The following is a 17,464-nucleotide window of genomic DNA, read 5'->3' as shown; positions in this document are numbered from 1 at the left end:
ATCTCAGCTTGCCAGCAGAACACTCTGCCCCATCCCAAAGCCATGCTACTGCAAAAGTGGCACCAGCACTGCTGTCAGGTGCTGCGAGGTGAGGTTTGAAGAGTTGCTGCAAGAAGCAATTTGAGCAGAGCCCTGAGCTTCAGCAAGAATAGGGTAGGACCACAGAACAAAAATCCCAGCTGAATTTGGGAAAGACTCAAAAAAGACGATCTTCTGAATACCTCCTTACAAGCATGCAGCCTGGTCACTGCAGGAAAAGGGCAAGACTGTTTAGCTACACACACAGAGACAGCAGGCTCCAAATTCACCATCCCCAGCCCCAAAACCCCAGGGTGCTGCTCAGCACCTTCCCCAGAGCAGCGGACGATGTCGAGTGATCAGACTGTGCTCCTTTGTTAGCTTTAATGTGCCCTTATATAATAGTCCAGAAAAATGTAAATTGAAATAAAACACAAATGCTCAGGGCACATTTCCCTTTTCCTCTGTAACATGCTCAAAGGGTTTTTTTTAAAGGCTATGTTTTATTGGACTGAATGTGCAACATTTGGCAATTGGTATTTGCTACTAATTTAGACGCAAGCTTCTGAGAGCGATAATTGCAGGCTGCATGCATAGAGAGCAAAGCACAGCGATACCAGCAGGCTAGAAACTCTCCAGCTATGGCCTGAGCACAGCGGCAGGCAGCGGGTGAGCTCTGCGGGTGCCGGGCTTTGGACTCGGCTCCTCGGCAGCTCGCCTCCCCCCAGCCCCGCGTGCTGCAGATGTGAGGCACCCGCACAGCACCGCTGGGCTGCGCTTTCATCTCCACCGGGCCTTGGGCTTGAAGGCTCTCCCAGAACAAAGCTCCGGTCTTCCCCCACCAATCCGAGGCTAAAACAAACCAACAAAAACCAACCCCAACCCCACTTGTCTATTCTGTTCCCACGCCGTTCGGGGGGCTCTGGCCGTCCCTGTTAAAGTCAGGCAGCGGTAACCGGCCGCCAGCCCCGTTCCTGCGCCGCCGGGAGCACGCGGGGATGGATGCTCCCGTCCCGTCCCGTCCCGTCCCGTCCCGTCCCGTCCCGTCCCCGGGGGAGCCCGGCCGGGCCCGTCTCGCCTCCAGCAGGGGGCAGCGGCCCCGAGCCGGCGGCGGGAGGCGCCAGCAGAGGGAGCCGCGGCCGCGCCGGGCTCGCCGCCGCCCGGGCGCTGGGGGGGGGGAGCCCCGGCGGGGCCGGGCGGCGGGTGCCGAGCTCCGTCCCCGGGCCCTGGCGGCGGGGAGCTCGGCTCCGCCCGGCTCCGCCCGGCTCCGGGCCTCCTGCCCCGGGTCCGAGGAGGGCCGCGCTGCGGAAGGACAGCGGGGGGCTCTGGGACAGCCCCGGCGAGGCCAGGGAAAAACGTTGCCCTGAATCCCCGCCGCAACCACCCAGCTCGGCAACAAAGCAGCCCTCTGTTAGGCTCAGCCAGCTCCCGAGCGGCAGTCCGGAGCGAGCGAGGCACTAAGCAGATGCCCGGGGAGCCGGTGAAGTTGCACCTTTGGGCCCCGCGCTCCCTTTGAGGTCACAGCCGGCAGCGCACTCGAAAATCGCATCTCGCTGCCTCCTTCGCAGCGCTTCGCCAGCACAATCTGCGTGGTAGCGCTGCCTCGGAGGATTTACTACGGTTTGCCTTGCTTGTTCGCCGTCCAACCCCCATTTGCTTTTTTGGACCCTGGCAATCTGAGCTTGAGTATTTCGGTTGTCCAGTTGCCAATCAAAATATTTGAAGGAAATGTTTATTTTCTTCTCGAAATCACACCAGCTGCTGCACTAACTGAATAAGCCCATTTAGCTGTAAGAATTTAACCATTGTAAGAGTGAATTGAGCCCCCCCAACTACTCCAAAATCTGACCCAATCTATCAGCGGAAATGTCAATGTTTTGGATAGGAGTTTGGGGAAGTGTGGAATGTGTATTAAATAAAAGCCATGTAAAGGTCAGAGCCCTGATTAGTAATGCCACTGTCTCCTTGTTAGGGCCGTGCTGCCCAGGGGACCCCGAGGCCGGGACACACCCCAGCACTTAATTGTGCAGCTGCAATCTGCACTTTTTGAGGACCCCCACACCCCCTTGTGCACCCTCTTGCAGAGTCAGATAGAAATAGACTTTCAAAGCTGCTCAGCCTCTTTCCAGATAAAACAACTGTGCTCAAGTGACACAGGAGCTTTATTTTCACCTCAGAGGCGATACGGGCCTTTTCTTGGCTGAACAGCAGGGAGAAAAAGGCAAAGCTGCATCTGAGCGCCTGGGCGATGGGAGCAGAGCTCGGCAGGTTCATGGCGGAGCTGCGCAGGGCGGTGCAGGCTGGCAGCGAGCGTGGAGGTGGGGAGGCTGGCTTGGAGACCACAGAGTGGGTCTGGGTGTGTTCAGCCTCCTCCCTTAAGACCTTCCTAGGTTTAGGAGCTCTCTTGGATGGGCTGAAATGGGTTCCTGTGCCCATGCTGGGTCAGGACTGGTGGGTCTGCTCAGAGTCCCCAGAAACCCTCGTGGAGCCGAGGCAATGCACCCTGCAAGTGGTTTTAGAGACCAGCGGCACCAAAGTGCGTACAGCCCATCGGATCAGTGAGGGCTTCCACTGCCTCTTAACCCAGAAAATGTGTGTTCTGTCTGGAGAAGGGCAAGAAAAGCTACGTCAGGACCTCTTTAGTGCCACATCATGGAAAGAGCTCCAAGGGACAACTAAATGACAAAGCTCACCCAGGGCACGTGCACAGAGCACATCACTGAGGCCCAATGTACAGCTGAACGAGAAGATCATCAGATTAGCTGGGGATGTGCAGTGATGCGTGGAACCTGAGCAATTCCACATCAACCCAGATACTACTCTCTACATCCCCATTTTAGAGATGTGGAGAACATGCAGTGGCTTATTCAGTAAGTCAGCAATAAACCTAAGCTTGTGTGTAAACTATACAAAACACACAAATACATATAGCATGTGGAACACAGAGAGAATAAAGGAAATTTAAAAGGAACTCGATAGTACAGAACTCTCTATGTATATAGAATATATAAATATCTGCAGCCTGGCCATATATCACCGTTTTATTTATATACATATACGTGCCTTGCAAAATTGTCATGAAAAATCTACCCCGGGGGAAAGAAACCTCCTTTCCTGTCTTATGCCATGATGATTGACAACAATGTAAACACTAATGATACTTTATGCTTATGTATATAATATGCATGCATATGCAAGACGGAGTGGGGACAGAAATTCTCTCTCTGTATATACCTTCTGCTATTCTTTCTCTACTAGTTTCTGTGATGCTTGGACCTCTAAGTTGTTTTCGGCATTTTTCTGACCTCTCTTCCTCTCTGCTTCCTTCCCCTGATCATAGCGGCTCCATCTGGGAGCATGAAGAGGCAGGTGGCCAAAGACGAAGAGAATCTGCTCTGTAAGGGAAGGTGCACAAGATGCATTCAATCTCTGAAGACCCAGCTCATCTCTAGAAAAGGCGCTGCTCTCCTCCCCACCCACGCACGCAGGCACGCTCTCACGCCTCTGTCACATATGTGAACAAGTTCATTCGTTTCACAGTCAGAGATAACTAAAAAAGAAACAGCCCCTTCCTCCTGCCCCACGAAAAATAGAGCAACATTTATTTTGGGGGAGGGGGAAGGTGTTGAAAAAAAATGAGGGTGTGAACAGCATCCGTTGTTACACACCCATGGAGCAATTGTTCTGTATCTGATATAACCGGCTCACGAACTGGGTGCTAGTACTTCCTCTGCAGAGCCTGAAAAAAAAACCCAAACCAAAACACAACAACACACATGTCGCTTATCACAGCATCGCCAAGCACCACCTCAAGATCGCCGAGCACGTTTGCTACTCAGTTTTCTCATTCTCTTCAAATACAGTGTGCTGCTGTGCAGACAGACCCAGCCCCCAAACCTACCGCAGGAGCATCACAAACCAGCCAACGATGCTCTCCTCGGTCCTCCCCTGGCACTTCCAGTTGGGCCCCAAATACGCTGGGCAGCAGCCCCCAGGCTCTGCAGGAGAGCAGGGCTGGAGGCAGGGCTGCCCCGGGTGCTCCTGGCTCACTGACCCCCACACCGCATCGCAGCCTCCTCGGCAAAGCCTTCAAGGTCCATGCTTTTACCCTGTCCCAGACATTCCTTGCACCCATCCTGCCCTTCTGGGGAGGACCCCACTTCTAACGCTTCAGGGCCAGTTCAGCCCCATCTCCTGTGCCAGCACTGTCCTTCATAGCTTACATTAGCTCTTCTCCCTCCCTGATGTTTATGCCCTGGATGTATTTACACAGAGCAATCAGCTCCGTTCCCAGCCTGCCTTTTGCTAGACTAAACAAGCCACGCTCTTCCAGCTTCCCCTCCCACCAGGCCCCTCACTTCTCCTCACCATCCCCGAGCCCGGCTCTGCCCCACGCCCTGCCCGGCACGCGCTGCCTCAGCCTCAGTCCCCGCTGCTGGGTCCCGCACGGACGAGGAGCGAGCTAACGGTGCTAACTGCGCGGGTGGGCGGGCTGCACAGGGAGCGCTGCCTTACTGCAGGCACTGCCTCCGGCCTGCCCGCGCTTTGCTCTTTACCTGTATTCAAAGGGTATTAAAAAAATTAACAAGCCCTGACTACATAAAAGGAAGTAGCTGAATTTACAACCCAGCCTGCAGCTAGACCACCTTGCCTGCTGAGCAGGTTCGGGCCAGGCCGGCCTGCCATGGGAAACCCACTGCAGCTCGGCAGCGGTGGGCGAGAGGCGCCCGGGTGCCCGCCCTGCTCCACCGCTCCCGCGCCGCAGCCCAGCCGGGTGCTGCCCCTGCGGGGCTCGGTGCAGCCTGAACCCCTGCTGGAGGCAGGGCAGCTGCCCTGGAGCCCAGGGCAAGGCCGGCTGGTCCTGCTGCACACCTGCCTTCCATTTCCACCAGCAGCACCTCAGCTCCGGACCAGTGCTGGCCTGTGTTTCATCTTTGACCATTACCTGACAAATTCATTTAAGGAATAGCCATTGCACAGCGGGCAAATGCAATTGAGAGGAGGAGAAAAGCAGTTTGAAGACAGGCACAGAAGCATTCAGAGGCTGAGAGGAGGCAGGAAACCCATCTTAAGCATGTTCCTTCCTTTGAGGCTGAAGCTGAATCCCACAATATGTTTTCTTCCCACTAATGCTTGCCTAGCTTCCTTTGGAAACAATTTAGCCTCTGCCCATGGTAGAATGTTTTTATCCATTAAGAAACGGATATTTTAAAGAAACCATAAGTCGATCTGGACAGGGATTAGGAAGCAGCAATTCAGGGTATTTGCTGGGCCCATAATTCAGGACTTAACCTCAGAGCAGCCACGTTGCATTTCGGAAACAATAGGGCACTTGCTGCCTATGCCAAGAGGCTTCTTAAAAGAAATATAATACTTCTAAAATGTATATTTAAAAAGAAAAGGAGAGAGAGAGATTTTATTTTAAATGCATATGGTGAAGCATTCTGCTGATGACTGGCCTATGTTAAAAACGTTGCACTGGCTTTAAGTAATGGATTGCAAATGAAACTGGTTAAAGCTGAGCTGTTTCCAGATCAGGAGATCTGAAAGCTCTTCACCAGCACAATGTCTCCAAAACCGTTTAGCAGACACTAAGGCTGGGAGAAGCAAAAGGATGCAGCGTTTACTGTTCTCCCTGTGAAGTCAAGGGAATTTGGTTTTGCTGGAGCAATATGAAGAGTGTGCAAGGGGATGTTAAGTGCATTAATCAAAACAGCTTGCTCTGTTACTGAGTAGATCAAATTTAAAATCACTTTGCAATTGTCCTCATGTACACAAGGCCCCTACATGTTGCTGGACAATGCACACAATTGCTTTTGAGTGATTGAAGATGTTTCCACCGCAAAGCTAGAACACAGGAGCCGGCTGCGTGGGCGGTCCTCCTCTGTTGCAATGGGAATAAAACGGTTCAGCATGAACCACTGCTGAAACATGGGCAAGGATGAAGCATCGCGCAGAGAATAGGGGGCTGCTGGGAGCATCTCGGCTCTCCCCAGGAGGATGTGTGCCTGTCACCGTCCCACTTCCCCAGAGCAAGGAGGCCCTGAGAAGCAGCCAAAAGCGCACAGAAGCAAGTTTCTTTAACATCTTGCTTCACTTTTGAGAGCTCCTTGATTTTTTTTTTTAAACTAGAAGACAAAACTCACAATGAAGTAAGCACGCAAGGCTCTGGCATCGTGTGCCCCATAATAAGGAACCATTTCAAGCCATCCTAATGACAGCTTGGTGTCTCGCTGCAGAGATGGGAGAGCTGGGATTTCAAAACCTCACATTTTCCAGACCTCACTGGAGAAGTATTGGGCCAAATCCTCAATGGAGACAAATGGCTCTGCTCTGCTGCAGCCAGGAAAGGAGTGCCAGCTGATGCTGGGTGTGGGTATGCCTGTCCCACCTGCCCATTCTCACCACAGCTGCGCTCAGATCACTCATTTTCTCTTCCAGAACAGTGGAAATGGCTATCAAATCTGGCATGTGCAAGGCTGAAAACGTCTGTCCCATTTGCAGACAGGCATGGGAAGATACTGATTCTCTGCTCATCTGCAAGGGGTAAGGTGAGACTAGAGCCACTGCAGTAAAATCTCCCTGGGCAGTGGGAAACCAGTGCAAGAGCAGAATCTCACCCGCTCGGCTGGAGCAGAGCACACTCTCCTCCTGTGCTTCCTGGCATGCGCTTCAGAAACGATTGGTTTTCTCTTACCAGGAGGTTTTTGGTTTGAGACCATTTAACCTCAGGATGATCATTTTACATGGGGGCTATTTATAACCTCCAGGCGCTGCTTTACTGAAATTCTTGCAAATGGCTGAGGGCCAGATTCCTCATTTACACCACTGTCCTTGCTGTGATCTCCACTGTGGCCAAATGGCCTTCACTCCTGGGGAGGAAAGATCGGATACATCCAGAGCAAATGAATCTCCAAAGGACCCTAATTCCTCTGAGAGAGGAATCCTATCTCCTACTTTCTGCTACAAAGAAAAAACTCCAGGCGCTGAGCTCAAGGAGCTGCGGTGCCTGACTCCCCCTTTGGTGGCTGAGGCTGTTTCTGGGCATCCCAGCTCACTGCCCAGGTTTTGCCAGAAGTGGATTAGGAAGCACTCATGCAAACCACTGGGTCAGCAGAACTGGGAGGCCAACCAACGCCAGCAAGTTGGTTGACGGAGGGACAGCTGCTCCCCCCCCCCCTGCACAGGGGTGCGAGGACACTGAGGAAGTTAAGGCTTGAAGAACCCAGGTGAGGGGCAGTGGGGATGGGTGAACTCCAGCCTGCCTCATTCCCTCCTAACCAATATCTCGTTATGCTTTTGCTAATCGGCTTCTCATGTGTGTTACCTAAGAATGTGCCAAGTCGTGAGAATTACAGGCCTGTTAACTCTCGTGTTATTCTTGGCATGCGTCAGGCTCCACTTGCTTGGGTAAAAATTACGATCTTTGTGAATAAGCTGTGTGTGTGAGAGAGAAAGGGTTTTATTATTATTATTATTATTGGTTATAGTTAGAGTTGTGTCAAAAGGACACAGTTGGGATTAAAGTTACTAAGTTGATTCTGCTCCCAGTTACGCTGGTAAGAACCCACAGTAATTTTAAGACAGTTCCTCCAACTTGGAAACAACAGAGCCAAGAGCAGAGCGTGCACAAACTGCATTTTGCAGCATTCCTGGTACTTTGGATTTACTCCGCAGGAATGATTTTAGATGGCTAATTTTGTGTGTCTCCACTCCTGCTGTCACTTGACATTTGGGAATTTGGCACAGGCGGTAACTTGTGGCCAGTTTCATTTTTCTTTTTGAATTTGTGTCATCACCTGACTCTTTGCTCCAAATGACACACTTTGGGTTTCTGGCACTACAGGGGACTGTGCTAATTTAAAATATGCATTCCCCCCTCCCAAGACTCTTTTTATTGTACAGCCAATGAGTCGAGCCTATAAAACTCTCTCCTTTTAAAAAACAAAAATCAAATGATGATCCTACACAAAATGCCCATGTTCTTCTCATAAACTGTGCTAATATCAATGAAAATTCCAAGCATAAAGATTTGCATTTCAATGAGAAATAAATTAAGCTTTCACTGTAATTTTGGGTTGGGAGGAGTGTGGTAGCTTTTACAGCTTGGTAACGTTTTCAAACATGTTTTTGTGCCTGAGACACCCTCCTTTGCCAATGACATTGAGGTTTTCAAACATCTATGTCACTTCTGAAAATGCAGCATAAAAGCTTTTGAAACATTTTAGCCCAAAACCTTCCAAGAGGCACAACTTTTCACCAAAACTCAAACTACAGACTGCTTAATTAATATCTGTTAAGTTTCTGTTAGTACTTCTGCTGATTTTCAAAGGAAAACAACACCAAGATTAAAAATGCATGGAAAAGGATCATTGGCAATGTGCAGGTGGGAGAACAGACTCTCTTAATACATCACAGTAGTGTCTGGTGTTGCTGAGAAGTGCAGCAAGCTGGGAGTTGCAAGGCAGCTGGATATTTTCAAATGCAATGCCTATTTTGGGGATGAAATTCAAACGCAGGGGATTAGCAGACTGACCTCTCACAGGTAACTCTCCGAAGGACTAGTGGCAGTTCCTACCACTGTCCTGGCAACAAGCGCCAGTGCAGACCCACGGGGAGTGCCCGAGGGCTCAGCTATGCTGATTGCAAATATGGGAAGAGCAAAGCCTGTGTGTGCACACACGCGTGCGCCCATGCAGGTGTGCATACATGTGGGGAATTATGCTGGAGTTAGGTGATGGATCACCAGACTTGGCATAAACACAATGCAACAAGATAAGAAACCACTTGGATTACCATGTAAAGTATAATACACCCTTTTCTTGCTGATGCTTAACTGTCTGCGCGGGTGCCTTCATATCAAAGAAGCTACCAAATTCAAAGCATGCCTAGCTCTCCCTTGCATTCCTATTGGAACTCCTCAGTTTTACCTCAGACCCCATACCTAATGGTGCGCTCAGTGAAATCGCCTGGGTTTACAATTCAGCATAACTGTAATCTGCTTACTCAGCGGGTGCAAGAAAGCTTCTGGTGGTGAGATCCCCGTCCCACCCACCCCTGGCTCGACCCCTGAGCCCTGCGGCTGTCCCGGCTGCACGACGCCAGGGTGGTGCGCGGCTGGTACCTTGTATTGGAGTCTGGGCCTGTGACCCGAAGTGGCTTGGGGTGCTGAGAGTTCCACGAGGGCTGGGTGTCGTCGGGGTGACTCTCATGGACTGGCGCAGCCGTTCCAGCTCCCCATAGCGGTCAGCGAAGGGTTTGGTTTGGTCTTCCAGCTTTTGTCTGTGCCCTGGAACACGATAAGAGAAGCTGGTGTCTGAGCGGCTCCCCTTTGGCTGGACTGTCCTGGTAAGCACAGTGTCAGCACAGCAGCCCTGGTCCTCGAGGCGGCCTGTGATATGCGGTGGGGGCCTGGAGGGGCTCCGTGGGCCATTCCTGACCACCAGTCTGCGCCCTCCTCACCTGCTCCCAACGAGAGAGGGGACACACACACGAGGTGGGAGAAGGCCTCTCTCCTGCCACAGCTGTGGCTGGGGAACCAGCAAGGGAAATGTTGCATTTTAAATATTTTCTACAGCATTTGCTCATGGCATCCAGAGCAAACTCTTGTCTTTCTGCAGTCCCCTGCCCAGCCTATGTGGCCAGAGCCAAGGGGGCTGCAGGGGCCTGGGAACAGCCCCCCACGGTACTGCACCTCAGCTGTGTCACTTCGCTTCTCCACTCCTCTTCTCCTAAGCCTGTGAAACGGGGAGACTATTCACCTACCTCCCTGAGGCAGGGCAGCAACTAATGAGCATTTGTAAAACACTCCCAGCTTCTTAGGTAGCAGCTGCTGGAACAGGGCAATAATTATTAAATTTATGCTAATTGGCCTGAGGCAAGAGGCGCATGAAATACACTTGATACATAACTTTCGCATTTTACTATATTAATCATCACTGAACGGCTTCACTCTCTCTGGGCCGGATTCCAGTCTCAGTTACACCCGCACAAAGCTGGAGGGCCTCCAGCGAGGCTGGAGCTGCCTCAGCTTTACATTCTGAACCAGTGCTGGGTTCAGCCCTTGGGTTTCCCTTGTTCTTCACCTGCCGCAGCCAGGCAGCCATGCAGTGCCCCTGGCTCTTTGCGCCAGTCACAAAGGTACCTCCACGAGGTGGCAAACACCTGATCCTGGCATAGCCGAGCACAGAGCTCAGGGCACCAGAGGTGTGCAGGCTGGCAGGGAGGCCAGAGAGGGGCTGGGAAGGAAACGGGAGGCTCTCCTGAGAGCTGCACCTTACCAGAACCAGCTCTATGGCCCGGCACCCACCCAGCTGAGATCTCCGTGGCTTTTAGAAAACAGCGATGCTGCTGCTCTTGAGAGGCACAAAACACAGCCACCTCTTGCTTGCATGCCCCCCCCCAACCCTTCCCCCTCACATCTGCTTAGTGTGAGCTCGGTGTCAGTTTGTAGCAAAGTCACAGAAAGTCCCCAGACTTCCCCTCCTTAAACCTGGCGTCTGGTATCTTCTGATCTTGCCTCTGCTTGGCTCTCGTGCTGGGGCTACGCTCCCGGGCTGCTTATGGAGGTGCTGGGTGGCTCAGCCGGGAGGGCACAGCCATGACTGCGGGAGGGCCACTCCACTGCACCCCAGCACCCTGCGAGGCTGCACCAGCCCTGAGCTCCACTGTCCCTGGGCTGCTCCCAAGCAAAACTGCAGCCCCAACAAGAACATGCCAATGCCAGCGAGCAGAACTTGCTGCGAAAGGACTCCCAGCAGAAAGCAAAACCCAATGGTATTTTGAAAATGCATTTTCCCTGCTGTGTGAAGTAAACCAAGGAAACCTCAAATCAACACCATAAAAGATCTCTTCTAATCTTTGTGAGCCCCTAGACCTCAGGCATCTCTGTCTTATCTGAGGGCCTTCAGAGACACACAAGCAGCAACTCACATGGTGTTTGTGTTTTCCCCAAGGGGGAAAGCGTGTGCAGTGAGGTGTCTTGTTTTGGCCCACATTTTATTATTTCAATATATGTTTGAACATACAAGAAAAAAAAAAAAAAGTTTAAGTTTTTCCTTTAACAGTTTTCTCAGGTAGGGCTTAGCAGAGAAGCTAAAAGGACTGCAAAGACCAAGTCATACAGAAATTTAAAGGAAATGTCCCTGCCTCTGTCTCAGTTGAAACCCAATCCTGCAGTAGTGTTTAGCATGTGACAGAGAAAATATTGAAAAATAAATCAAGTGATGTCTATGTTGATAATGCTTTTAAAGATTACTCAGCTATGCAACCTAACCAAGGGCTTCATGTGGCTGTACTATGCTGCACTGTGGTTGCTCTGGTCCCTGCGCTGCCTGAACACAGGCACAAACCCACAGGGTTTTTAGGCCTCAAGTAAATACCAGTGCTGTACTCACAACCCTTGAAAGGGGACGGTCTGTGGGCAGACACAGCAACTACCAGCAACCCCCACCCTCAAACCTAGGACTGTTCCTACAAAAAGAAAGTAGAAAACTTGACGCAAACTAAGTCAAAGCAAAGAATGGGTCTCATTTAGGAGTGAAACTCAGAGCAGAGGAGTGAGGCCAGGACCCTTCCTGGCTCTCCCAGACCGTCTCCAGTTTGCACTGGCAGTGTCATAACTCCATCAACGGAGCTGGGGCTGGGCAGCACTGAGCTATATGAAATGAGGAAACAAACGAGTTAAAAACCACCAGCTCTGCGGACTACCAACTCTGTTTGGTACAGGCTGTCTCCCCAGGACTTCCTGCCGCTTGTCACTGAGAGCTAGGGACGTCAGACTTTGTCACGCAAGAGAGAATTGCTATTAATGGGTTTCTTTCATCAGAACAACCTGAGCTTTTTAATTTCTGCAGTGGTTGGCTTCATTAAAGGCCCTTCCCCATCTACCCACAGCTGTCATGCAGAGGAAACCAACGCCGTCAAATGAACAATAGCTCGTACCTTAGAGAAAAGGAAGGTGGTTTCTAGCTTAACCCAAGGACTGACTCAAAGCCTCACAAAGTCAGTGGGTGGATTTTCAATCGACTTCAAACAGCTCCAGACCTCAGCCCCAGAAATCTGTCTGAGAAGTCTTCATCACCCTGAACAGTGAATTTTTGGGTACAAAACCTGCTGTTGTGTTGGAAACTTTGTGTTGCATTTGCCCCAGTGCAAGCACCTTACTCCATCGCGCGGCTTCCTGCCCTCCATGGCCATGCAGCCGGCTGCACTAGCACCAACTTGCACAGGTCAGTGCTCATGGAAACAACAGCCTTATGGTTATAACTCTATGGCAGCTGCTGACCTTGGACACTTCTTGTCAATGGAATGTGGGTTTTGAAGGTAGGTCAAGTTTCCAAGTCAGTCAACTCTGATATTCAGTATGACAAGATGTATATTTTGACAGATCACCTCAGCTCCTGGGATAAGAACACGACCTGTATCAGCATAGCAAACAAACAGTCCCACTGAGCACTTCCCTGCTGGAAGAGACAATGAGCATTTTACACTTTAAACCAGTAATAAGATGCATACTGGAAGTTTTGGGTGTTTCCTGCTGCAATGAAGCTCAGGTCCTTAAAGCTATGATTTAAAGACAGGCTTTCTTGCATTAAAACTTTTCAAAGCCCAGACAGACCCTGCTCATCCTTCTAAGAGTGTGCAACTTGACATGGCTTCTGAAATGGAAGCTAGGATGGGGCTTCTAGGCTGTAGGGGGTGTCTACAGCGCTCAACAAGAGCAGATTATTTCCCCAGATTGCTTAGGTACAGCATATAACGTTGACCAAAGGTAGAAAGGGGCTCCAGAAACTTCATGACTTGAATGATACCAGATTCCAAGAGCTTGCAAATTTGATTTGGCCCAGTACAGATGCTAGGGCAACTTGTAAAGCCCCCTGGGGCACCTGGGGTCCTGGCCCCTGGTTTATCTGTGCGTAGGCACAGATGGAGTCACGGCAGAGAGAGGCAGGGAGCTGGCACAGCACGCTCTCTGCCCTCGGCAGGTCGGGGTTCGGGTGTCACGTTCATCCCTGTCCCCTGCCATAACCCTGTGCTACCAAAGGAAGGGAGAGCAGATGGTGGGAAGTGGCTTGGCCCTCCCCAGGCGTCTTGCTGCGAAGCACTGGCGGCAAGATGGAGCAAAGGAAATGCAGAGCGTTTCAGCTCAGGGCTGTATGTGTGTGTATGTGTGTGTTTATTAACACACGCATTTGCAGATCATTTCCTGAGCTCCACAGAGGAGGAGACAAGAACCAGGAGATGGTAGTGTGGGCTGGGGCACAGTGCCTCGGTTATGATTATGCCACAGCAGCTTGAGATGAGCCATCAGCAGCCACAGGACCCCTAGCATGTCCCTCTTCAAAGCAGGGCTTGTCACAGCTGCCAGCTCCCACCATCCTTCTCCCACAGTGCTGCTCAAACCCTAGCAGCCCAGCTGAGAAGTACACCCGGATCAGCTGTGCAGCCATGCCATGCACAGCCTAATGGCTTAGTTACTACACATCCATGAAAAGAGACCACAAGAAAGCAATCACCGGTGGATAAAACTCCATCTCAATGCACAAAATAGCTTTCAAATCTCTCTTGTAGCCCTCAAAATAGGTACTTCAGAGAGACACACCAATCCTCTACAGTGCATTGAATTTTTTTCTGGTCTAAGCCTCGGCTAGACTATCAAGTCCCAGCATGTTCTCCAGAAACAAGCCACATGTGAAAGGCCTGTGTTACAGGAACATCAGGCCTGTCCCTTACAACAGATGGTCGGGTGGTTTCATCTCTGCACACCAGCAACGCAGGATGACCCTCAGGTCTTCCTGGGAACCCCACCTCCAGCTCAAGCACCTTGGGAAATGCCCAGCCAAGAAGCACGTGGTGGAGCCCCATGGCCACCGAGGGAGGGCAGGGCAGCGGAGCCGGACTGCTCACGGCACCAGCAGCTGGAAAGGACTCCAGCACGATGTCTCTGCAGAGGATGGAGAGCTCTGCTGAGCTCCAGAGAGCAGCAGCAGCTGGCAAGTGCCAGTGCTACTTCAGCCCGCTTCTGAAAGCAAAGAAGTTCACAGGAGGGAGCAGGAGGAAAGGAAGAAAGTGTTAGAAGGAACTGTCTCTTCTGCTGCCGAACAAAGTCAAGCACAGATAACTCATTATTCACATGTTTGAAGTTAGCCTGCTTACGCCATTTGGAAAGAGAATCGGTCACGGCGAGTCTTTGCTTTGGTTTCCTCTGGCTTTCGTGAGACACTACCGCTACTGTCTTTCTCCAGCTTTGAGAGAAAGGCGAGTGTGTCGCAATGCGCCTCGGCTCGCATGTTCTGGCAGAGGATTTACACTGACTTGAACAACGAAAGGAAAATAATATTTAAGGGGGTGGGGGAGAGAATTTTAAAAAGGCTGCTAATTTATAAAGCTTTTTTAGCTGGTGGTGGTCTGAGATGAATTGGCTGCCTCTAAAAGGATGAAAATAAATATCCCTCTTTTTGAAGGAAATACGCTGGCTCCCGGCCAGCTGGCAGGAAGCACAGAGATATGTTGCATTTACAGTAGGTTTTTACTGTCTGAAGCTACAGCAGTGGGAGAGATGTTCATTATATGCAGGCTGGTATTGATTAGCTGGTTTGCAAGCCCTTAATCTCCTCTCACTTGTGGGTTAGTCCCTTGACTTTGCTTGCCTCTGCCTCTCTCCCTGTCCACCCTGTGGTGGGAGGCTATGCAAGCAGGCAGCTTCTGATAAATCCTATTGTACTTCTAGCCTTTTATTACACCAGCAGACCCAAAAACTCATCCCTCTGGAAGGAAAACAAAGCAGGGCATTAACTCAGATATTTAAAAAGAAATCTTGGGTAGCAGTTCCAACACCTCCTGCAATGCAAGAGCTGTGGCCCACGTTCCAATTGAAAGGAATTTCGCATCCAAATTTTGATGCAGCTTCAGCACAGATCCTGAAGAATATGGGCTCCCCATCCCCAGGGTTTCAGCAGGAAGACTGAGTCTTTCTAGATTTGAAGGACAATTAAAGCACTTCAAAGCGCAAGTAAAGTTGGTGGGAGTCTCAACAACAAACTGGGTAAAAATCATTAGGTTTAAGCATTTAGCCTGCTTGTGCCTTGCTGAAAAACCCCACAAGTGCTTTCCTGTATTTTTCCATCCTTAAATACCCTTGAAAATCTGGCTCTGAGACTTCGGAGTCAATTAGGAGGTTTTTAAAGGTTTTGACTGAAGATCTGAAAATTTCACATGTCACAAACTAGCAGATCAGTGCACATCTGTAGGAAATACAGCAGCTTTCATAAGAGGGTGCAAAACCCACCAGCCTCACTGGCTTTGCTGCATTTCCTCCCATTTCCAGGAAGGCAAAATTCAATTATGGGCTGTGATCCAGTTCTCATGGAATTAGGCAAAAACCCTGATTCAACGATTTCAAGGCTGGGCACTTGGGAGGAAGCAGACACATCTCAAGCACATCCAGCTGGTATTGCCTCAGTCTAGTCTGAGATCAGATTTTCAAGTGCACATATATATAAGCTGTCACTAGGTAGATCAGTGGATTTATGCCAATTTACAGCAGGCAGTGAGTTAATACCTGCTATCTAACAGCTTGAAATGGGACCTGCATGGTACCAGTATAGCTGGTTTTTCCCATCTAATAACCTGTTCCATTAGGGCAAGCACATCAAATTCCTTTGGGCAACCTGGGTTAGGATATTCTGCCCTGGACAGGGAGGACCATCTGCTGGGTTCAAACCTGTGCAAGGAATATGCTGTTACAGCTGACAAACACGAGATGCACCTGATGTTGTGGGGCCGTACAGCAGACAACTGGATGTAGGAGCTTTTGCCAGACAGTCCTGTGCTCTCAGTAACACAGCACAACCCGGGTCAGATCCAAACTTTCCCAAGGTTGAGGATGCTGAGCGTCGTGTTTCCCCTTTACCCTAGGACAGAGCTGGAGCGAAGCCCTGGCATTAGAATAGTAATATCCCCCAATCCCAGGACTGAGCCCTGAGCTCCATCTCCAGAGACCAGCTGGTATGTCAGATAAGTACAGCTCCTGCCAAGCTTTACCAGCACTCACAGCGCAATGCTGTAAGTGAGAGTCCCAGAGCAATGCTGCCAGCATGGCACCCCTAGGCCTCTGTACAACGCTGCTTCTCCAGAGCCAAAGCAGTGGGATCACGCACAGGCTCACCTCTCCATGCCGCTGAGCTGCCTGCTCCACACGTGCTTTTGGGAGGCGTGCAGCTGGGAGAGCAACAGCAGCCCCAGCAAGCAGGCGCAGCTCTCGGCTGCTGGCACCTTCCCACTGCTGTCATCCTTGGTGCGACGGCTTGGAGGCACCGGAGCCGCTCTTTGCTTGCTGCTTCTCCCTCCCCTCTCCTACTACAGCGCATAGATTCACTGGAAAGAGTAAGATAAAATAATGCAAAATCATGTCTAAGCACCTTCCGCTGCAGGATATGATTTATCTCTGGGTGATTGCAGAACAGGTGACTAGTCTCCGGCAGCAGAAGAGCAGGGTCTTAGGAACTAAATTTCATCTCATTCTGAGTCAAATCTTCTTCCTCCCTCCACCACATCATTAAAGTGATTGGTTGCACTGATAAGCTCTTTCGGGAGGGAGAAACGAGATGTGTCCTGCCTTGATATCTGATGTGATCTTGTGGTTTTGTTTGATAGTTCTGGTCCTTTAGCTGTTGTCTTCCCTGAAACGAAACTTGCCTTTTAGCATTGACTTTTTTCTCTCTTTCAGTCTGCGACCCTTTGCACTGTCCTCCTGAGCTTGCAAATCCTGCCCAAGGGGAGTGGGGCTGCAATGCGTCAATACACCTGCAAGATGCAGTTCTAGCTGCAGTTCAACAAATTCTCACCAACAGAAGCTTCCATTTACACATCGTGCTCCCATGTCACCCACTATGCGCCAGGTTATTAGATTCACTTTACAAACAGATAAAATAAGATACAGGACAAATTGCTGGGACACCCCTTGTGAAGGACCAAAGCTTGCCAACAGCCTTGTCACAAATACTCATTTTTTGGGGGGAGGAAGGGTGTCCTGGCACCTGCATGCTGTCCCATCTCATCCCTTTGCACTTGCTTGGTTCACCCATTGGATTCAGCAGAAATTTATTTTGCTATTTATTTTTACAGCAGCTGACACAACTTGCCCCTGCACCCAAGACCAAAACACCACTGACATCCTTCTGGAAGTAGCCTTCAATGATACTTCATTCTCCAGATGTGCCACATCCACCAGAGGATACTTTTGCTCCAGTTTAATCTCTTCCAGATACAATATCAATGTCTTGTCTACAATTCTGATTTATTTTTTTTTTTTTGTCCAAAGCCAGACCAGGATCAGGTGTGCTCTCCTACTCAGCTGAGAATCATGCCCTGGGGTTTTCCAAAGCATTCAAAAGCAGGAGGTGTTGCAACCAATTTCAACAAAGATTCTTTGTACAATGCAAGC

General features: G+C 50.4%; 1 protein-coding gene across 3 annotated transcripts in view; it reads right to left on the bottom strand.

Annotated features, from left to right (window-relative positions):
* Positions 1-17,464, bottom strand: part of RUNX3 (RUNX family transcription factor 3) — a 59,126-nt gene that overhangs the window by 5,601 nt on the left and 36,061 nt on the right. For 2 of the 3 annotated variants that reach the window (XM_038167360.2, XM_038167358.2), the window contains one exon: positions 9,143-9,307. The exons of the other annotated variant lie outside the window; for it this stretch is intronic. In XM_038167360.2, coding sequence (XP_038023288.1) covers positions 9,143-9,307 — 165 coding nt within the window. The remainder of the gene's footprint in view (positions 1-9,142; positions 9,308-17,464) is intronic. 3 annotated transcript variants of the gene reach the window in all.

Source organism: Anas platyrhynchos, chromosome 24, assembly GCF_047663525.1.
Source record: "Anas platyrhynchos isolate ZD024472 breed Pekin duck chromosome 24, IASCAAS_PekinDuck_T2T, whole genome shotgun sequence".
Lineage (NCBI taxonomy): Eukaryota > Metazoa > Chordata > Aves > Anseriformes > Anatidae > Anas > Anas platyrhynchos.
The sequence above is the reverse complement of the archived record's forward strand: the minus strand, read 5'-3'. Positions and strand labels throughout refer to the sequence as shown.